The 23,081-nt window shown below is 41.8% G+C and overlaps 1 protein-coding gene across 1 annotated transcript in view; it reads right to left on the reverse strand.

The window, feature by feature from the left end:
• The window catches only part of LOC121281907 (multidrug resistance-associated protein 5-like), a 252,076-nt gene that overhangs the window by 108,365 nt on the left and 120,630 nt on the right, over positions 1-23,081 (reverse strand). The window contains exons 10-12 of the mRNA XM_041195071.1: positions 19,397-19,545; positions 17,594-17,701; positions 13,876-14,238 (exon numbers count right to left, since the gene is read on the reverse strand). Of these exons, the coding sequence (XP_041051005.1) occupies positions 13,876-14,238; positions 17,594-17,701; positions 19,397-19,545 (620 nt within the window). The remainder of the gene's footprint in view (positions 1-13,875; positions 14,239-17,593; positions 17,702-19,396; positions 19,546-23,081) is intronic.

Raw genomic sequence — 23,081 nt, forward strand, 5'->3', positions numbered from 1 at the left:
TGTTCACCCACTATCTAGAACTGCGCAATTGATCAAGCCTGACTAGGATGCTCATGACCAGATTGAAGATTCTGGTGACCAATACAATTCCTTCTGATTTGTCAGTATCATCCTCCTTGCCTTCCATATCGTCCATGTCATGTGTTGTCTCAAAAATCCTGTTTTTCATTTTTGGTCAATTCAGCATATAATGATACATCTGAACCCTTTGATTATTCCTGGGTTCATCCTCCCATAATTGCCCAACTCCCGCCACCTGTTATAGCTCCCCAAAGGGTACTCGTACTTTTTGTTTGTAATTCTTCTTTTGTACAGACATTTGGGCTCTATATTCAAATGGTCCCGAAATGCTTTTCGCATCATATCCTCCATCTTTGGTGTCACTGCCGAAAAGCCCATTTGCAGCCGGAAGTGAATCTTTCCCAGAATTTTTGTAAAGCTTTGGACACTTGATCCAAAAGCATTTCTCTCTCTTTGAATTTAAGTCTGTTAAAACCAAGAGCCTATCCATATTTGATATCCTACCACAGTCCAATAATTCAAAGGCAACAAAAACAACAATAGTTGGAAAAACTTGCAGAGAGGAATACAGTTAAAGTTTCGAGTCTGTATGACTCTTCATCAGAACCAAGAAATATAGAAATGAGGTGGAATAGAAGCTGGTTATATAAAATAAATAAATAATAAAAAGTAATAAATTATTGGGAAAGGGGGGGAATCGGAAAGGGGGTGGGGTTGGAGGAGAGAGTTCATGATCTGAAGTTGTTGAACTCAATATTAAGTCCAGAAGGCTGTAAAGTGCCTAGTTGGAAGATGAGGTGCTATTCCTCCAGTTTGCATTGAGCTTCACTGGAACATTGCAGCAGGCCAAGGACGGACATGTGGGCATGAGAGCAGGACGGTGTGTTGAAATGGCAAGTGACAGGGTGGTCTGGATCATGCTTGCTGACAGACCGAAAGTGTTCCGCAAAGTGGTCACCCAGTCTGCGTTTGGTCTCTCCAATGTAGAGAAGACTGCATTGGAAGCAGTGAATGCAGTAGACTAAAATTGAGGGAAGTGCAAGTGAAATGCTGCTTCACTTGAAAGGAGTGTTTGGGCCCTTGGACGGTGAGGAGAGGGTGAAGTATAGGGGCAGATGTTGCACCTTCTACGGTTGCAAGGGAAGGAGCCGTGGGAGGGGTTTGAGGTGTAGGGGGTGATGGAGGAGTGGACCAGGGTGTCCTGGAGCGAATGATCCCTGTGGAATGCCTTGGGGGGTTGGGGGGGGGTGTGAAGGGAAGATGTGTTTGGTGGTGGCATCATGCTGGAGTTGGCGGAAATGGCGGAGGATGATCATTTGAATGCGGAGGCTGGTGGGGTGATGAGTGAGGACAAGGGGGATCCTATCATGGTTCTGGGAGGGAGAGGAAGGTGTGAGGGCAGATGCGTGGGAGATGGGCTGGACACAGTTGAGGGCCCTGTCAACCACCGTGGGTGGAAAACCTTGGTTAAGGAAGAAGGAAGACATGTCAGAGGAACTGTTTTTGAAAGTGGCATCATCAGAACAGATGTGACGGAGGCGATGGAACTGAGAGAATGGGATGGAGTCCTTACAGGAAGCGGGGTGTGAGGAGCTGTAGTCGAGGTAGCTGTGGGAGTTGGTAGGCTTGTAATGAATATTAGTGGACAGTCTATCACCAGAAATTGAGACAGAGAGGTCAAGGAAGGGAAGGGAAGTGTCAGTAATGGACCACTTGAAAATGATGGAGGGGTGGAAATTGGAAGCAAAATTAATAACTTTTTCCAGGTCCAGACAAGAGCATGAAGCAGCACCAAAGCAGTCATCGAAGTACTGGAGAAAGAGTTGTGGGAGGGGGCCTGAGTAGGACTGGAACAAGGAATGTTCCACATACCCCCATAAAGAGACAGGCATAACTGGGCCCCATGCGGGTACCCACAGCCACACCTTTTATTTGGAGGAAGTGAGATGAGTTTAAGGAGAAATTGTTCAGTGAGAGAACAAGTTCAGCCAGATGGAGGAGAGTAGTGGTGGTGGGGATTTTCAGGCCTCTGTTCCAGGAAGAAGCGGAGAGCCCTTAGACCATCCTGGTGGGGGAATGGAGGTGTAGAGAGATTGGACATCCATGGTGAAGAGGCGGCGGTTGGGGCCAGGGAACTGGGAAATGTTGATATGATGTAGGGTGTCAGAGGAATCATGGATGTAGTTGGGAAGAGACTGGACAAGGGGAGAGAGAATGGAGTCAAGATAGCAAGAAATTAGTTCCGTGGGGCAGGAACAGGCTGACACGATCGGTGTGCTGGGATAGTCCTGTTTGTGGATTTTGGGTAGGTGGTAGAAATGGGCCATCCGAGGTTGGGAGACTATGAAGTTGGAAACTGTGGAGGGAACATCTCCAGAGGAGATGAGGTCAGTGACAGTCCTGAAACAATGGCTTGATGTTCAGTGGTGGGGTCTTGGTCCAGGGGCAATTCAAAGGCAAGTCCTGACTTAGGAATTTGCAAGTGGAATCACTGCAATCTTGTATACAGTCAGTTAAATTCCATTATGTATTCTTCTATGGAAGAATCATCCATTTTTCTAAATTTATTAAAGTCCAACCAAGCCTCATGGGCATTCAATACATTATCACTCATATAAATTTTATCCATGAAATTTAATAGAAGATCCATCGGTGTCCAAATGACAGGCATCCAGCTCACAAAATACTTTCCCTCTGATTTTAGTTTTGTTGGGAAATGACAATGCCAAGGCCATATCTTGTTTTCTCCTTGGTAGGGATGTAACCCATGTCCACAAATCTATTTCATTTTTCCATTATCATAAAGGTCCCATTTCAAAAATCAGTAGTTGAATATCATATCTTGTCTCCTTATACCTGGTTTCAGTCATCTTTTTTCAAAGAGTCTCAAGTTGCAGTCTTCTCTCAAAAATAAGCCTCCAATTCTAACCTTCTGTCTAGAAGAAAATCTTAGTTTCCAATCTTCACTTTCAGGCAACCATACTCTGCTGCCAATGTCAGAGCAAGTCCCAAGCCTGGTTGTGGAGAAAATACTGAGACTGGGATACTTTGATAGAGAATGTTTATTGCTCACTACATAGCTTACTTCTCCGGTCCAACATCCTCCCCCAGTGCTGGCTGACTCTTCATTATGTACACAAATAAGTATAATTAACTAATTCATACCCAACACCTGTTCACTTTATGACCTTAAACTACCAGTTATTTAACATCCATCAACAGAACCTATTATATACTAACAATATCCAGGTAACTCTTCTCCTTCCTGATGCCCCGCAATGTCTGCAGCTCAGACTCTAGCTCAACAATTCTGAACTGAATTCAAAGCAAAATACTGCAGATACTGGAAATCTGAAATAAAAACAGAAAATGCTAGAGAAACGCAGCTGGTCTGGCAGCACCTGTGGAGAGTCCAGATCACCCAAAATTTATTAACTCTGAGCTGAAGTTGCTCAAGTTGCAGACACTCAAAACAACACTCACCAGCTACTGAAGGTAAAATGAAAAGACTAAAAGACTCTTCCTTTTGTAACAAATTCCCGCTTGCACCAAGTTCTCGAATTTAGCACTCTGTTTATGAAGTGCTCCTTATACAAAATCTCTGTGCTCCACATGCTGCACAGTAGCAGATACTGTCTCAAGCAGGTGATCAAGTTGAGTGAATGTTATGACTACCACATCAACAAACTCTCACTCTGTTCGATGCACCTCAGCCGCATCACTTAACTAGCAGCACTCCCTAGCACTAAAGAGTCAAGCCTAACATTGACACACTGCACCTCCTCCGTACACATCTACCAATGCTGCCACACACCCACCTCTCGGTGGCTCCATTCACCCTGAACTATTCAGCTCAGTGCCCAAGCACAGTGCCTCTAAGCCACTGACACTCTGCACCCTCTCTTCCAGGAGAAGGTTCACCATAACACAATAGAAATGCAGAAGATTGGAGGGGAAGAATTCATCCCCTGCGGCTCCTCAAGGACATGGTGGAACACATCATAGAGTTAGAGGCAACACAGCCCAGGTCATCAAGCACAGCAGAGGCTGTTCAGGACAATGGTTGGAGACAGTCTTAAGCCCCTTTGCAACTACCTCATCACCCTCATTCTCATCCTGGGATGTGGCATCAAGCTGAATATGATGTAACATTGGAACTCCTGCTTTCCTCACCTGCCTTCCCTCACTCCAAACTTTCCCGTCTGCTTGTGTGCTTTCAGATACAGAACAGTTGTTGTCTGGACACCCTCAGTATAGGTAGGAGAAAGAAGTTACCCCATGAAAGTGGTGACAATGATTTGTCCTTTGAGCTTACATACAAAATCACCAGCTCAGATACTGAAGTACCTTTGAGGGTAGTACCGAATCATGGTCAGTACATGGTGAGTCACTGGGCACGAGTGTGCTGCAGCCAGGGAGGGTAGCTCATGCGCCAGTTCTCCAGAGGCAAGATCACAGACAAGCTCTGCTGCAAGGGACTCAGATGAACACTTCAATGGGATGGCCTATAAGAGGATGCTGATTAGATTGTAGATGTGCATGCTTGGGGCATTGATGCTGCCAGACAGCCTCCTGTCTCTGTCTAAGAGTACAGAGGAGTTTGGTTTCAGTGGGTATCACACAGAGCTTGCAGCCCATCCTTTCCACTGTGGCAGTGATGGCTGACATCATAAGAGCATTGACTGACCCATGAGGAAGCATCTGGTGGCCACTGTCTCAGATTCACCGCAGCACAGAGGAAATCCTCTCAAAGTCGCAGTGCTGCAGCAAAGCTCAGAAGGGGGCCATGAAATCCATGGGTGCTGCCATGCAGGATGAGGCAGGTGCCATGCAGGCGCAGACTGCTGCCATTGTGGGTGTGGATCTCAGTGCTCAACAGGGTAGGCAGGCTATCAGGGCAGTAGTGCGAAAGTGGAGCTTGACTGAACGCAGAGAAACAGATGGCTTAATTCTGGGAAGTTGCAAAGTGAGGAATTTTAAGGGTTGATCCCTTTCTAAAATCTAGTTAAGTTTGCATTTAGCATTTAACTTAGCTATAACAATGAATTGCAGTTTCTTTCAGTCTTAGCCATTGATAAACAAATGAGAGACAGCTATAGTTAGTTAATTAGATAGCTGGTTAGAGTTAGCATTCTAGCCAGCAGGGCCTGACTCAGGTCTCTGGAATTTCAGCTCGTATAAATGCAGGAAGTTTTGAAGATTTGTGAAGTAAGTAGCAAGATGGAGCTTTACTGAGTACAGAGTGCTTAACTCTGGGAATTTGGTAGGTGAAGGAAGAGGTGCTGTTCAAAAAAGGAGTAGTCCAAGAGAGGGAGCCAGAGATAGTGAGACCTGAGAGCTGAAGCCCAGAGGCATTAATTAGGTGAGCAGGCAGGGTATTGGTTTCTGAGTTTTAAGTTTTTTCCTCTAAGTTGGGGCAGTAGTTTAAAGTGCTACTGGAGAGATATAAATTTTGTATTAAAGTAGACTCCATAATATAAGGATAAATAATTGTTGAGTGATATTTCTAAATTTGAAACCTAATTAATTAAATGAGACACAATAACATGGCAGGGCAGGTGATGTGTTGCAGCAGCAGCATATGGAGCTGGGTGAAAACCTATTTGATCCACAGGAACTACGACTGCAGTTGAGGGAATTTTGGCTCAGAGCTGAGGAGCTAAAGTCCATGCTTTGGATACTGTGATGCATCAGGAAGGGGGAAAAGTTACCTGGATGCTTTGTTCCAGGAGGCAGTTACAACCCTTAGACTAGGTACTTCAGATCTGATCAATGATCAGAAGCAGGAGGGTGTGACTGCAAGAGAGGCAGGTATGAGGATCCAGCAGGTAGTGATGGAGGAGTCTCAGCCCTTGCAATTGTCCAACAGATGCAATATTTTTGCAGCTTGTGTGGAAAAGTGCCAGGACTGTAGGGAGGATAAGCAAACTGACCACAGCACCATGGTGCAGGGTGCCATTCAAGTGCAGGAAATAAGAAGGAATATAGGTGTAGTAGGGGATCGTATAGTGAGAGGGTTAGATACGGTTCTCTGCAGCTGAGAGCATTAGGTAAATAAGATCAGAGACATAGCTCAAGGACTGGTGTGGGAGAAATGGGTTTCAATTCATAGGGCACTGGCACCAGATTGGGCAATGATTGAGGAGGAGGGAGGGTGGGCAGGGTCCATTTTGCCATGGGGAAGTGTGAAATAACGTTTCAAGTGAAGCCGAGCCCTTCAATCTGCTTTCTCTTGCTGCAGTTGCATGGACTCCGTTTTGCTTCCTCCTTATTTAGTTCCACCTCCTTCTGCTCTTCCTCTTCTCTAGCGGTGGCCTCTGAATGGCAGGAGGTAATGGCTGTGCGCTCATAATGGCCATGTTGTTGAGGAAGCAGCACACCATGATAAACTCCGAGTCTCCCTCTGGCCTCTACTCCAAAGACCCACCCAAGACATCTAGGTGGAAATACTCTTTCAGAAGACCAATTGTCTGCTCCTTGATATTATAGATGGCTCCCTGGCTTTCATTATAGGCCCACACTGCTTGCATGGTGAGATAGTGGAAGGGGGTCATCAACCATGTGTAGAGGGGGTAGCACAACCCCAAACAGCCAGCCCCTGAGGCCTGATGACAATCAATTATAGCATCAAAATAATGGAAGGTGTCATCAACAGTGCAATCAAGCAGCTCTTACACATCAACAATCAGCTCAACAGTGTTTAGTTATGTTTCTGACAGGGCCACACCTCCAGACCTCATTATAACCTTGGTCCAAAAATGGACAAAAGAGTTGAATTCCTGAGGTAAGGTGAGAGTGGATGCCCTTGACATCATTGATTGAGTGTGGCATCAAGGAGTCTAGCAAAACTGAAGTCAAGAATAAGAGGGAAATCTCTCCATTTCATACTTAGCATAAAGGAAGATATTTGTGCTTGTTGGAGGTCAATCATGTCAGCACCAGGACATCGCTGTGTTGCTCAGGTTAGTGTCCTAGGCCCAACCAACTTCAGCTGCTTCATCAATGACTTTCACTCTGTTGTAAGGTCAGAAGTATGGACATTCACTGATAATTACACAGTCTTACATAAGAACTAGGAGCAGGAGTAGGCAATTCAGCCCCTCCAGCCTGCCTCCCAATTCAGTACGACCAAGGCTGATCTAATTTCGGCTCAACTCCAATTTCCTGCCCTCTCCCCATAACCTTTCAACCCGTTACTAATTAAAATTCTGTCTATCTCCTCCTTAAATTTATTCAGTGTCCCAGCATCCACTGCACTCTGAAGCAGTGAATTCCACAGATTCACGACCCTTTGAGAAAAGTAATTCCTCCTCATCTCTCATTTAAATCTACCACCCCTTAGCCTAAAACTATGGCTTCTCATTCTAGAATGTCCCACAAGGGGAAACATCCGCTTCACGTCTACTTTGTCTATCCCCTTCAGAATCTTATATACCTCAATTAGATCTCTTCTCATCCTTCTAAACTGTGGCGAGTGTAGGCCTAAACTGCTCAATCTCTCCTCATAAGAAAGCCCCACATCTCTGGAATCAATCTAGAGAATCTCCTCTGAACCGCATCCAGTGCAACTACATCCTTCCTCAAGTAAGGAGACCAAAACTGTGCACAGTACTCCAAGTGTGGTCTCACCAAAGCCTTGTACAGTTGCAACAACATTTCCCTATTTTTATACTCTATTCCTTTAGCAATAAATGTCAAAATTCCATTTGCCTTCCTTATTACCTGCTGTACCTGAATACTCGATTTCAGCAATTCATGCACGAGGACACCCAGATCCCTCTGCACTGAAGCGTTCTGAAGTTTCTCTCCACTTAAGTAATAAGTTGCCTTTTCATTCTTCTGACCAAAATGGATAACCTCACATTTATCCATGTTAGACCCCACCTGCCAAATTTTGGCCCATTCACCTAACCTGTCCATATCCATTTGTAAATTTCTTATTTCTTCATTGCAACTTACTTTCCCACCTATTTTGGTGTCATCTGTAAATTTAGCTATAGTACCTTCTATCCCTGAATCCAAGCCATTAATATAGATTGTAAATAGTTGGGGCCCAAGGGCCGAACCCTGTGGCACCTCACTGGTTTCAGCTTGCCATCCAAGAAAAGACCCATTTATCCCGACTCTCTGCTTTCTGTTGGTTAGCCAATCCCCTATCCAAGCTAATATATTACCCCTGACTCCATGTGATCTTATCTTGTATTAATCTTTTGTGCGGCACCTTATCAAAGACCTTCTGGAAATCCAGGTATACTATATATACAGGATCCCCATTATCCACTTTGCTTGTCAGATCTTCAAAGAACTCCAGCAAATTAGTCTTCAGTACCATTAGTAACAATTCAGATACTGAAGCTTTCCGTGTGCACATACAGCAGATTCTTGATAACAATCAGGCTTCGGCTGATAAGTGGCAAATAGCATTCACACCACACAAGTGCCAGGCAATGACCATTTCCAACAAGAGAGAATTTAACCATTGCTCTTCGACATTTAATGGCATTACCATTGTTGAATCCTCCAATATCAACACCAAGGGGGGCAACTGATCAGAAACTTAACTGGACCAATCATATAAATACTCTGGTTACAAGAACAGATCAGAGGCTGATCTGAGGGAGAATTCTGCATCAAGTTACTCACCCCCAGACTCTCCAAAATTCTGTCCACCATCTACAAGGCACAAGTCAAGAGTGTGATGGAATACTCTCCTTTTGCCCAGATAAGCGCAGCTCAAACTAAAGAAACCCAACACTATCCAAGACAAATCTCCCCATCCACAACCATAAACATTTATTCCCTCCACTACCGGTGTACAGAGTGTACCACCTACAAATGCACCGCAGCAACTCACCAAGGCTCCCTAGGCAGCACCTTCCAAATCCATGACCTCTACCACCGAGAAGAACAGAGGCAGCAGATGCATAGGATTATCCCCAAATGCAAGATTCCCTCCAAGTCACACACCATCCTGACTTGGAACTATATAGCCATTGTCACTAGGTCAAAATCCTGAAACTCCCATCCTAATGGTACTCTGAGTGTACCTATGCCACATGAACTGCAGTGGTTCAAGGCAGCAGCTCACCATCACTTTCTCAAGGGCAATTAGGGATGGACATAAATGCTGGCTTTGCCAATGATGCTCACATCCCAAAAACAAATGAAAAAAGGGCATCACAGCTGCTGCCTGGATATCAGGCATTCACCAAGGCGCACCACTTGGTTTGGTTGCACACCAATCGCATATTTACGGAGTGGTTGCCTTTATGGTTTCTGTGCTTCTCCTTGTTGACATGAGGCCCTACAGAAGCATGTCCATACAGTCAATGGTGCCCTACAATACTGGGAATCAATCTCACTATCCTGGCAAAACAATGTGCCCTTTCATTTGTTCTTGCTTCATTCGGAAGAAAAGGAAGAAGTCCCCTCACCTTGCTGATATGGCTTTCTCACCTTTCAAAAACTGTGATGAACCCCAAATTGTGAGATATTCGCTATGTCTCCCACTACTATTAAAGACATAAAAGCTCAGACCTTCAAGGCCATTGGGAGAATCATCCTCTTCCTAGTGCGAGGATGAAAGAGGTTGCACAGCTCTATAACAACCTACTTGGGAAATCTGAGCCTCCTCATGCGTCACTGCTGGCTCATGTGAATGTAGGAGTACTGCTCTCGGATGACCCATGGTAGGTAAGGTCTTCATTGGAGAGCCCTCCTCCTCCCTTCTGGCAGAGCTTCCACTCTCTGTTGCAACTTTTGCATTTGCCAATCATTTTGCAGACCAAAAGATACTGCAACAACTGCCACTGTACTCCACTGTCCTCCCCGACTGTGATCACCAACTGCCACAAAACACCACCAACTACACTCCTCAGTTTTTCCAACAACTGTCTAAGCACATGCAAACGAAAAGCACCTCTTCTGCGATTTGTTGAATGGTCCTTTAAATAGCCCTAGTTCAAGGTCCTCCTTGCCTTTCTAGACATGATTTCTCGAGTAATTAATGCATGCATAGACAGCGCCTCTGATCCAAGTTTGAAAATCTGACACTACATCAGCCAGTTAGTCTTCGTAGCATCAGGAAAACATGCATTCATAATGTTCCAGTGCACTTAGGGTACACATCTACAGCATCATTCTTCAGAATTAATGCTACATTGCCTGTGCAGGAAGCAGCTGGCAGTGTAGCCCACAATTGGTAATTGTGAAAAGCCTCCAGAGCACAGCTACAAATGGGGCTAAGGAAACAATTATAGCCTGTAATGTCCTTAGAAAAGGTCCAGAGATGAGCTACAAGAACGATTCCTAGCTGAAAAGAGCCATAATTTCTCAGATAGGCTTAAAGAGCTGAGTCTTTACCTCAGGGCAGTGCAGACTTAACAGGCAACCTGATGGAGATATATAAAATAATAAAATGTGTGTCTCTTGATAGATTCAGTGGGAAAGAAAAGATCACTACAATTCAGGCTAACTAAATACTTGCATTAATGATAGACCTCTCCTCCCATCAATCACTAGAAACTCCACTACTTCTTTGAAAATCACCAATTAAGTGAACAAGCATTACCTTTCTCAATCATGATAAGCAATTTATGAATGAAAAGTTATGTACTTAAAAAAATCCTGCATAAACAGCAGATTCTGCTTTTCATCATTGATTTCATATACTAAGGAAGGAATCCATTATCAATTATATAACAAAATGTCAGTATTCTTGTCTTGTTTTGGCTTGGTGATTATTATTCCAAATTCAGTCGCCACATAAAATTAATTGCAATTAATTTCCACATCCACAGCCTAAATTGATTCAAATGCTTCGAACTTTCCACGTCCACAGCCTAAATTGATTCAAGTGCTTCGAACTTAATAACCTATCTCAAGGTTATAGGCTTTAAAGAGAATTCAAACATAAATAATGGTTTGATTGATCGGATTATGTATTTGAATGACAGTTCTCCTTTGAATTGCCAGCTATTTAAATCCATGGAGTGACAGCTGTCACAACTCTTTTGAAGCATTTAAATAAATTGAACATCAAAGAAACTTCAACAGTTAAGCTAGGCCAATGTATCTCCCAGAGAGGTAAAAAAAAAGTAGTAACAAGAGACACAAATAATCCATTTGTTAGAATTGTGAACGAAAACAGACTCAGCATAGAAATTGCAATGGTTTGTTGGTTTCCTTTCCAACAGCCAGATAGTATAGCTTCTGAAGTACCGTGTTATTGGGTTTGCTGTACATTCTAATGTTCAGTGATGACAAATAATCTCATAATTGGATCCGATATTCGTTATATGCTGAAGTTGGTTGATACTGCCCAATATCTTTATTACATAATAGCAGAGCTCAAGGGATGTAACTATATGCATACCACCCTGCCCCACACAATCCTGCCGATATATGAACTGGCTATCAGGTCTCTGCACATGTCTCCACCTATGACTGAACTCACGTAATTAAATCAGAATAGCTTGTTTTATTTTAATACAAAATAATCAACAGTGTTGGATTAAACAAAGGCCTGAATTTTACGCTCGGCGCAGGATTGCGAGTGGCAGGACCGGAAGTGGATGTGAAATCTGCTCCCGAGAGTGTATTCATGCTGACTGGCCAGTTAACTGCGGCCAGCATGAAACGCGCTCAGTGGTGCGGTTGGAGGAAAGGCAGGCGGCGAGGAAAGTGAAAGTGCAAGTGCGGGTGGGTAGTATCACACGAACTCCCTGAAGGCTGACAACTGCTGTGAAGATGCCTCGGGGAGCTGCAGAATTGTTGGAGGGATATCAGCACACAAACAATTCCCCAAACTATCTATAATGACACAATGAACAACTAGCGGCAATAATCATGAATCATCAAACCTCAAACATATTCGGACCTTTTATCCTGCACTGGATTGAGAATGGTGAAAATAAGTGAACGATGCCTTGAAGGTTGGCCTGGGCACCAAGTGCAAAAGTGCACAGGCCATGTAAAATTCAGGACAATTGCATGTTTAATGGGCTTAATTGCCCTTTTGATTGTTGGCGGGCGTCTTCCAACTCACGTGCATGTCCACCAACCATAATATCGCGCGAGGGCGCCATGAGGTCGGGGTATGCGATGAGACATCTTCTCATGTGAGTTCAGGTTGTTCACGCGCCTGTTCAAGCTCTGTAAAATTCTAGCCAAAGTAACTTTTAACTACCACTCGATGTGCTAACTTACTGAGTCTGGGGAGAGCTATCCCTCACAGCTTTCTGTTTAAAAATCTTATTCAATGCAAGTATCTTGGTATGTTTTTATTTCAGTGTTCACAACCTGAGGGGAGGTCCAGTGACGCACATACCCCATGAAAGAATAAAGAAAAAAAACTTGCCTTGATTTAGACTTCCAAAAAATAGACTTCCTATGTTAAAAGGTGCTGTTTAATCCAAGTTGATTAACAGCAATTTAATAGTTTGGCCTCAATCATGAAATGAGTGAAAGGTGGACAAATTAATTTCATTTGGAAATATTTAAAGTCAGCCCCTCACATCTCTCCCAACAAAAAGAATCTTGCGGTTATGTGTGTATTTGACAGTATGTCATTTTAAATAGCATTTATAGTTTCTTTTTTCAAATTGAACCATAGCCTTGCCGCTCATTGTTTTTTCCTCACTTTTCTTCCTGAAAGTTTGTTCTTGGAAGTTCTTACTGCAGTGTTAAATCCAAAATTTCAAACAGCCACTATGACCTTCTACCATAGTAAGTCTGATGAAAAGTACATTCAAAACATCATAACCTGTCTTTTCTCATTACCAATGCTGACTGACCTGCTGGGCAGTTCTAGTATTTTCCATTTTTATTTCAGAATTCCAACATTTGCAGCTTTTCTTTACCTTGTTATGATAACTAACTACAATCTTGGTACACCTCCTGTCAAGCCTTGGCTTTCAAAAGGTGAGATAAAAGTTGATTCCAGAAGTAAACCATGATTTAACTAAGGCCATGTATGCATTATTTTCAATGAAAAATTCCAGAATTAAGTCTTCAACAATTAAATACATTTTTACTTATTGAATAACCATAAATCAGTCATTCCCATAATGTATTACATGCCATAACACCCCATTTAAAAATGATGTAGCCTCCAAGTCACTCTGAACAACGCCACTGGAGATTTGCTCATCTAGAAATACATACGCATCTAGTGTAAATCCATCATCCTCAAGACATCATATCCAATATACTACAACGTATTACAAAAGTTTTAAAAAGTCTTCACAAAGACAAACAAAAGCAGTCCTTGAATGACAAGGTTCTCCACCTGCAGCCTGAAATTTAGAGCACTTTTCAATCGGCAATATCCTCTGATAAAACAAAAATTAAACTCTGATCAATTGTTGACTTAAAAGGACATCACTCCACCTTAACAGAAGCATAATAAATTTTAGTTGTGTGTTATCATGTTCCTTTCCTGATTAAATAGCATTATGATTTAATTTTTCATGAGCAACACTGAGAGATTTTCTAGCATTTGTCATGTATTCAGGTCTTGCAACGATTCACTAAATTTTGTGTTACCATTTCCCATCACTTTGGTATAATGGATGGAGCAACTATATAAATTTTGGGATTAAGGTACATTATTGAAAGATTACCAAGAGCGTTTTAATTAGCATTCAGCCATGCTGTATCTGACCTGATGTTAAATAATTGTCCCATTCCCAGTGATGGTATCCCTGATAAGAACAAGCATTTATCATAAAAGTATATTTAGCAAAGTTATATTTCTGCTTTGAAATAAAGTCTGCGACCCACAAAAATGATCTAATTAAAGACTTAGAACAGGAATCCTGATGCACAACATAATGAAAACATTAATAAGTCTACCTGTTCCACTGTTAGGTTGATGTTGTGCAACACACTCTGAAGTTTGAGCTTTGGAGATGATACATTTACATGTACATTGTCACTGTCAAATTGCATTTTATTGCCAAGTAACAGGTGATCATTTTGTTCAGCAAGTGAGCACTCTGGGTCACCTTCAACATACAGATTCTTCCTTTTCTTGTTCAGCACTTTCTCATTTTCTTTTATCTTCTTTATTCCATCCTTGTTTAAGTTTGATTGCCACTCTAAGGAGCAGATGCTGCTGTTTTCCCATGCCAAGCTAGCGTTCTGAAACTCTACGGCACTGTGTGGACTATCGGGCTCTTTCCTTACAACTTCTAGTTCTTCCATTAAAAATAAATGCTGAAGAGATGAGGAGACAAATTGTGATAAAAGTAATAAACTAATATTCCTAAAATATTACAAAATATTGGGTTTAGTACTTCTGGAACACCAAAAAATTCAAGGCGCGAAGAAGGGAGACAGGGGAGACTGTGATGTAGTGGTAATGTCACTGGACTAGTAATCTAGAGACCCAGGTTAATGCTCTGGGATTGTGGGTTCATATCTCTACTTGGCAACTGGTGGAATTTAAATTCAATTAAAAAATCTGGAATGGAAGATTAGTCTCAGCAATGGTGACCATGACAGCTATCATCGATTGTTGTAAAAACCCATCTACTTCACTAATGTGCCTTTACGAAGGAAATCTGCCTGGCCTACATGTGACTCCAGATCCACAGCAATGTGGCTGACTCTTAACTGCCCTCTGAAATAGCCTAGCAAGCTACTCAGTTCAAGAGCAATTAGGGATTGGCAACAATACTGGCCCTGCCAGTGACACCCACAACCCATGAAATAATAAAGAAAAAAAAAGTCTTGCTTTGATTTAGACTTCCAAAAAAAGTGGGATACCCTCCTATGTTAAAAGGTGCTCAATAAATGCGAGTTGATTAACAACAATTTAATAGCTTGGCCTCAGTCATGAAATGGATGAAAGGTGGACAAATTCATTTCATTTGGAATTGTTTAAAATCAGCCCCTCACATCTCTCCCAACAAAAAGAATCTCGTGGTTATGTGTGTATTTGACAGTATAAGCCATTTTATATAGTATTTATAGTTTCTTTTTTCAAATTGAACCATAGCCTTGTTGCTCATTGTTTTTCCCCACTTTTCTTCTTGATAGTTTGTTCTTGGACGTTCTTATTGCAGTGTTAAATCCAAAATTTCACACTAACTTTATGTGCACCATCCTCAGTGAGAAACAATACTTGAAGTCAATGAAAATAAAGATTGGAAGAAATATAAAATGAGCTGCAGACATGTTATTTCCCATGCTGAAACAGCACTGGGATTTATTTCTAGGGCTGTAGAATTTAAAAGTAGTGAAGTTAGGTTAGGCTGGTCAGGTTGCACTTTGATTTCAGTGCACAGTTCTGGTCTCCATACTGTAAAAAAGCATATAGCAGCACTGTGGAAAATGCAAAAAAGATTTACAAGGATGGCACTGGAACTGAGAGATTTCAGCTATTGGGAAAGATTGAACAGGCTGAGGCACTTTTCATTAGAAAATAGAAGAGGGCTGATACAGGTTTTTAAAATTACTAATGGGTTAGCTAAGATAGCTGTAAAGAAAATGTTTCCACTTATGGCAGAATTCAAGGGGCCATAAATCCAATTTCTTTACTTAAAGAGTGGTTAGATTGTGGAATTCACTTCCACAGTAAGTGGTTGAAGCAAATAATTTAGGTGATTTCAAAAGGAAACCAGATGAGTAAATGACAGAAAAGGAAATAGGAAGATATGCTGAGAGGTTGAGATCATGCAGATGGAACAGTAGGGGACTTCTACGGTGCATAAACACCAGCACAGACTAGTTGGGCTGAATGGCCTGTACTGTGTATGCCATGTTATCTTACGCTATCACACAAAGTCGAGAGTTACGTCAATGAGTATTCCTTACTATATACCCTACGCTATTATAGGGGGTTCATTGTTTGGTGGTATATCATCTATGTAAAGCATAATACTAATTTCAGTTCATAGTAAGTAGAGGCTTGCCTATCAATACTGACTTTCTTATCTGTTTTGGGAAAAATTATAATTACAACATTCTACTAAGCAAACACAATTACAGCCTCTAATTAGCAGACTTGTTCTATTACAAACAAGAATGGGCAACAATTAACAAACTGCAGTGGATGTGGTTCTCTCATTATAATGTTTAAGATTATGGTAATTCTAATGTTTAATACACAATGCTTCTGATCCTTTCTAACTTACTGTTAAAGGGGGATTTTGGCTGCCTGCGATTTTCTTCCATGGAAAGACAAATTTGTTGGATTTTAAACTGTTGTGCGCCATGGTCAAATTTACTCACTCACAAAATTCTGCTGGGTGCTTGCCAAACTGATGTTGGCAGTCCTTCTATTCAGATTCACTTTTACACATCAGAGATTTACCTAGTCATGTGTGGCATGTGACCACATTAATCTTCAGCACCTGAGCTTTCAACCACAAAATGGCTTTTGAAACTGAATTTGAACCAATGAACGCCTTATTTCTAATTGCCTTATTGCCCAGAAGAAGTTGCTGACTAGTCACAGATTTGCTACAACATAACCATTATAACCACGTGCACTAATTTTTGTAAAAAAAATGCTTGCAAGCTTTAACAGGCATTTACAGTAGAGCTTTCATTATCTACAATAATAAGAGGAGGCTGCTTGATAGATAATTGAGGTTCCATTGCATCACAACATTTGTCATTAGCTGAGAAATGAGTAATAATTATATTATAGTACTAAGTTAGGAATTTGATATTTTTCCCCAACCTTATTCAATTTACTTTCACACAAATTAATACAGGTTATGGTTGTTTAAATCACTGATATGTTGCCACAGCTATTATTCAGCTCTCTGCTTTCCACTGAGAGACAGTGAGTTTACTGGAGCTTTTTCAAGTAAAACCTCCAGCTCTCACTGCCATAGATCCCCTGATCAGATTCTGGTATAAATTTGGTAGTTTCTGTGGAAAAAGACCTTACATACACTTACACAGTACATGCAAATGTACTTTAAGTGTGTATATTTGTTGACTAAACATCTACCACCATATAGTAAGCGAGGAAGTCAAGTACTCACAAGGATCAAAGAACATTCACACTCTGTTTTTGTCTTATAATTTGCCAATAAATGTACAAAATGGCAAATAAAGCAAGCTCAGAAACCACCTAATCTATACCAGAATCTGATCAAGGGATATTCCTCCTGTCTTTCCTCACCTAACCCGATCACTATAACCCTCTATTCCCTTCTTCATATGCTTATCTAGCCTACTCTTAAATGCATCTATAATTTTCAGTTTAATGATTCCCTGTCATAGCAAATTCCACATTCTCATCATTTTCCGAGTAAAGAAATTTCTTTTAAATTCCCTATTTGATTTCTTGGAGACTATCTTATATTGATGGCCTCTCATACTATATATGCTTGTTACAGCATGCAAACAAAAATGTACAAAAACAGACAAAGTTTGTTCTTGGACCTGCTGACATCTTTGGGTTAATGACATACTAAAATATTAGGGGACAATCATTTGTAATCAATAAATGTCATTCTACTAGCTTTATGCCTACTTAAAATTTCAAGAATCATATATACACTTCAACATTTGTATGGTAAATTTATATTTTATTGTAACTCTAAAGCTATACCTTAAATCTGCCCACTGCAACAGATGCCTCAGACAGGGCTTTTACAGATATGGGTGTGATTTTCAGGGCAAAGGTCATTGCATTAAATACTGCAACAATTGTAAATGCCTATCGGAATAAAAGAAATCAAAATCAGAATTAGTAAAAGAACAGAAAATGCTGGAAACATGTTGTCAGTCAGCATCTGAAAGAGCAAAACAGTTTGACATTTCAGACAGAGTATTTCATTAGAATGATCAGAATCAGTTAGATCAAAGGTTCAGCATTCCTTTCATGATCCATTTAATGCAAGTTTAGTTCCAAAATGAACCCATGGTGTGTAAATCATATGTCTGGTCTAGTAGTCTTCAAAAAGTAGAAAATGTTCAGAATGATTGGTGGGCTAGTCTGGCAGAGCTGGGCACTGTGAAAAGCCAGGATGCTGCTTCATACATGTGACAGTGAAGGAGTAATCTTTCTTCATATTCTTCTTCAAGGTCTCCTCTCAGCAGGTCCAGTCCACAATGCCAAGGCCTCCACCAAGGGTAGGACAAGGAGGCAGGTCCCAAATCCACCCCAGTCAGAATGGGGATCAAACCCCGTGCTGTTGGCACCAAACTAATCCACACCAGCCATCCAGCCAACTGAGCCAACCAGCCTCCCCAGTCTAAATTGCTGTGGCAGCATACACTTTAACATGCATTTTGTAGCCTGGAGCTGTGGATAGTGATGGTAGAAGCTCCAATTTCTTTCCATCACATGACTGACTAGGAATCTCTTCCGCTCTTATTGCCAGCTATTGGTGTATGTTGGAAGGATTTACAAGTTGATATCTATTTAAACAAAGCAATAGCCTGCATGAATCTTTCTCTCACACAATGTCATTGCAGAGCAACATTGAGAGAGTACAAAGAGAATGGGTGGGATTTTTCCGGTCCCGCAGCACTCGCCTGAAATCAATGGACCATTTGCTGCTCTGTCAAATTTTCTGTCCTGCCCACGATGATTCCCACTGCAGGCAGGAAAATCCCCCCAATGTTGCCTTCCTCTTTCCTTAGTTGAGGAATTATGCATTAGATGGTGATGATAAATTAATTGCAATTTTGGATGCAGTTTGAGCATTGCGCTAATGGCACCTATCTTTTGGATGACTTTGACTGTTTCCACAAAAGCATGAACTTTTTTGAGCTTGTGACTAAGCGTACAATGTCGTACTCATATAAAATGATAAGTGTGGGTCCAATTGTCATTTAACTAATCATAGTACACATTAAATTGAACAGAGCCTTACAGTGGAGCTGAAGAAGCTACTATGCTACTGCATGGTACTTGGGTGTAATTCATGGCTTAGTTGGTCAGATTATTGTCTCTGAGTCAGAAGGTTGTGGGATTAAGTCTTACTCCAGGGACTTGAGTACAAAAATCTTCCTAGCACTCCATTGCTGTATTGATGGATTGCTGCACTGCTGAAAGTGCCATCTTTCAAATGAGATGTCCTTCCTGGTGGCGTAAAAGATCCCATGGCACTATTTTTAAGAAGAGCAAGGAAGGGAATTATCTCGGTGTTCTGGAAAATATTTATCCCACAATCAGCATTTAAAAAAACACATTATCTGGTCATTATTACATTGCAGTTTGTGGGACCTTAATATGTGCAAAATTAGCTGCTGTTATATCCTACATTACAACAGTGTCTATATTTCAAGTACTTCATTAGCTGTGAAGCATTTTGGGATGTTTTGAGGTCATGAAAGGCACTATAGAAATGCAAATTTTTCCAGTCTTTCTTACATTCCCACTAACCAGGACTGTGACTGTGTTTACCTGAGCTGCAGTGAGATCATATCCCATTGCCATGTGAAGTGTGAATGTGCAGCTACTGGATACTACAACCACAATAGGAGCAACTCCAACTGTGATACTCTGCACGTAGCCTGCTTTCTCCAGAAAATGTCTCTCTCTGCTCCTGATCACTGCAAAACAAAGATGAACAGAATCATGTTTTCCAAGTGATCCTGAAAAATTGTTCAGTTGGTGAGAGATTCAAGTACTGGGGGACAGAAGTTAAAAGATTATGAAGTTAGGCCTAAAAATGGAAGTTAAGTGGGACTTTTTTTAAAAATAAGGTACGATAAACTTCTGGAATAAGCTAACTGGGGTATTAATTAGTTCGATATGCAATTAGACACATTTCTGGAGGTATATGGTAGAAGGTAGCTAGTAGAGATCTTCAAAATGGACAGACCTGTCGAGGCATGTTGCTTTTTCTTGGTCCTAAAACTTTTGATGTTCTATCAGACTTCATGAGTAAGTATAGTTTTCTCCAGGATTCATTTTAAGACATTTATACTTAGCCTGGATAAAATATATTTCTATGGACAGCCATTAAAATGTATGCAGTCATATTTTCTATCAAGTGACACTTTCAAACATTTTGAGATAATAAGGGCTGGATTTTCCCTGAGTCATGGAGATGCCACGCCTTAGCCTAAATGGCACCAGGACCCTAGATCTGGAAGTTCTGCCCCATTTCCGACAGATCTCATTTTCACCCGGGCTGGCAAAAGGGAGCAGGATGTGATTTACACATGGGGGAAACATGAACCCAGCAGGGTCATCTGAACATAGTGCTGAGTTCAAACTGACCTCATTTCTCGCTGTAGTAAGGTCTGTTTCTTGCAGTGTGCCTTATTATTTTTAAGAGTAGACATGAATGTGTATAAAAGGTGGATAAGATCTGTGGAGCTTTCAAGATATCAAGTTATTTAAATCTCCTGCTCTCTAATTTTTGAAATAAGAAAGTTTGCTGTGTCTCTGAGTTGAAAATAATTAGGTACTTTGAACACAGGCTTTAGGAGCAGCAGTAGGCCATTCATCCATTCAATAAGATTATGGCTGATCTGGTTGCAGACTCAACTTTACTTTCCTGTCTGCCCCCCCTCTATCTTGGCAATCAAAAATCTAACTCAGCCTCAAATAAATTCAATGAATCAGCCTCCACTGCTTTCTGGGGAAAATGAACCCATATACTAACAACTCTCAGAGAAAAAAATTCTCATCTCTGTCTTAAAAGGAGACCCCTTATTCTTAAAACTGTGTGCCCTAGTTCTAGTATCCCCTGCAAGGGGAAACATTTCCCAGTATCCACCCTATTTATTTCCCTTAGGATCTTTTATAAGATCACCTCTCATTCTTCCAAACTCCAATGGGTATAGGCCCAACCTGTTCAACCTTCCTTTAAAAAAACAAAAGCCATTCGAGTGAACCTTCTCTGAACTGCTTCTAAGACAATTGTATATTTTTTCAAATGAGACCAAATTTGTACACAGTGTTGTTTGTTGACTTAAGCCTGAGGGCTAACATTATACTATTATTATTTATTGACCAATCATTATTGCAGTGGGGAGCTGTGAGTCCACAGTTTGATTGATAGATCAGCAAGGATATTAAGGGATTAGCTGTCTTTGATGTGGGGCTATGAACACAATTGTTTGTTTTTATAAAGGATTAGATGGGAATATTAGGGTTAGATCGGAATGTGGAAATCGAAACACGAGAAGATCAGCCGTGATCTTACTGAATGGCGAGGCAGGCCCGAGGGGCCAAGTGGTCTACTCCTGTTCCTATTGCTTATGTTCTTGGGGATTAGGGAACTCAAGTGATTTAAATGTATTGAATGGGCTTTTATCAATGAGCGATTTTTATATAGTGAAGTCCATAACAGATACTAGTGTGTTTTATTCAATCTCAGCATGGCTCCTGAGGTCTGCCCATGGTAGACAATGGGTGAGTTGGCATGGGGTGTAAGGGCAAAGGGTGGTGGGTGGGGGGCATGGGTTGAGATAAGTTGGCACTAATTTGACATGGGGCTATAAGGGGCCATGGAGATGAGTGGGGGTCATGGGTTGGCATGAGTTGGCACTAAATTGGTATAGGGACTATAAGAGGTCATGGGACTATAAGATGAGTAGAGGGGCATAGGTTGGCATGGAGGGTATAAAGGCCCATGGAGAGTAGAAAGATGGGAAGAGGCTGGCATGGCATGAGGGGCTATGTGGTTAGATGAAAATAAGATGTCATGGAGGGTATGAGGGAACATGGGGAGAGGGTGGGGCATGGATTGAGGGGTAAGGGCCTAACTGCTTTTATTACAACTGGGACAAAACAGCCTGCCTCGGTACTCGGCAGTCCCTGTTCCGGGTTCTACGATCTGTTTCCAGGGGAAATGGATCCAACTCCAGCATGCACCCATACCCCCGACCCACAAGCTGCCTGGAACGAAAATCCAGCCATTTGGGGCTGTTTCTTCTGAGGGGGGTGTGACGAGCCAGGAATTTTCCTAACTCTGCACACTCGCTTTGGGAGTGAATTTTTTTTATATTCATTTACGGGATGTGGCCTTCTCTGGCCAGGCCAACCTTTATTGCCCATCTCTAGTTTCCCTTGAGAAGGTGGTGGTGAGCTGCCTTCTTGAGCCACTGCACTCCCTGTTGTGTAGGTACACCCACAGTGCTGTTAGGGAAGGAGTTCCAGGATTTTGACCCAGCCTAAATGTCTGGGATTATAGCTCATAACTCAAAAGTACTGGTAATTCTTTCTGTTTCTCCTCAGCCAAGGTGAAACAAAGGGACACTGTTAAGAACCTTCAATTTTCTGGAATAATTTAGTAGGAAAGATTGTAAAGTCCACTGTCAAGAAGCCAAATACTTCTGCCATCACAAAATTGGCTTTGTCTACCAAGTTTCAAATGCTGCAGGCATTCTGCATATATATTTGGCTGCCTTCCATATATGATAGCCCTCACCTATCTTCTATGCGTCCGGCTTTTTATCTGTCTCAGGCCAATTAATTATTTTCAAATTTCACCTGGGGCAGGATTTTTCATATGGCGGGTGGGTTCGGCGAGAGCAGGTGGGGGCAGTTCCAGTGTCAATCCGTTGCGCATCGCCATTATACGCAGGTGGGCCAATTAAGGCCCGCCCAGCGTAAGATGCAACCGGTAGTGCTCAGCGCTACCTGTGCAGGTGGGAGGAGGAGGGAGAATCGGGGCCAGCACTCTTTCACGCATGCACACGAAAGAGCGCTTCAATTTCCCTGAGGCATGGAGCTGCCTCAGGGAGATTGAATTGATGTTCAAAAAATTGAATAAATGGTTTATAAACTGATTTAAACATGTCTCTTTATGTGATTGTGTCACATGAGGTGGGACATGTTTATATGTTAATGAAAATGTATTTATTTATTTAATAAAAGCTTTAGGAAACTTCATCCGCTCGTGGATGAGGTTTCCTAAAAAATGCGAAGGCCGCTTGGCCTTTTCGCCTGCCTGCCAACCTTAAGATTGGGCGGGCAATGTCTATAATAACTAATTAGATCCTTAATAGGCCGTTTACATATCAGTGAGCGTGCAGCCAACTCCGGTGCGCCCCCGCTGAACGAAACATTGCTACTCAGCACGATGACGTCGGGACGCACGCCCGATGTCATCGTGCGTTATTTTATTCGTCAG

The sequence above is a fragment of the Carcharodon carcharias genome, chromosome 9 (genome assembly GCF_017639515.1).
Source record: "Carcharodon carcharias isolate sCarCar2 chromosome 9, sCarCar2.pri, whole genome shotgun sequence".
NCBI lineage: Eukaryota > Metazoa > Chordata > Chondrichthyes > Lamniformes > Lamnidae > Carcharodon > Carcharodon carcharias.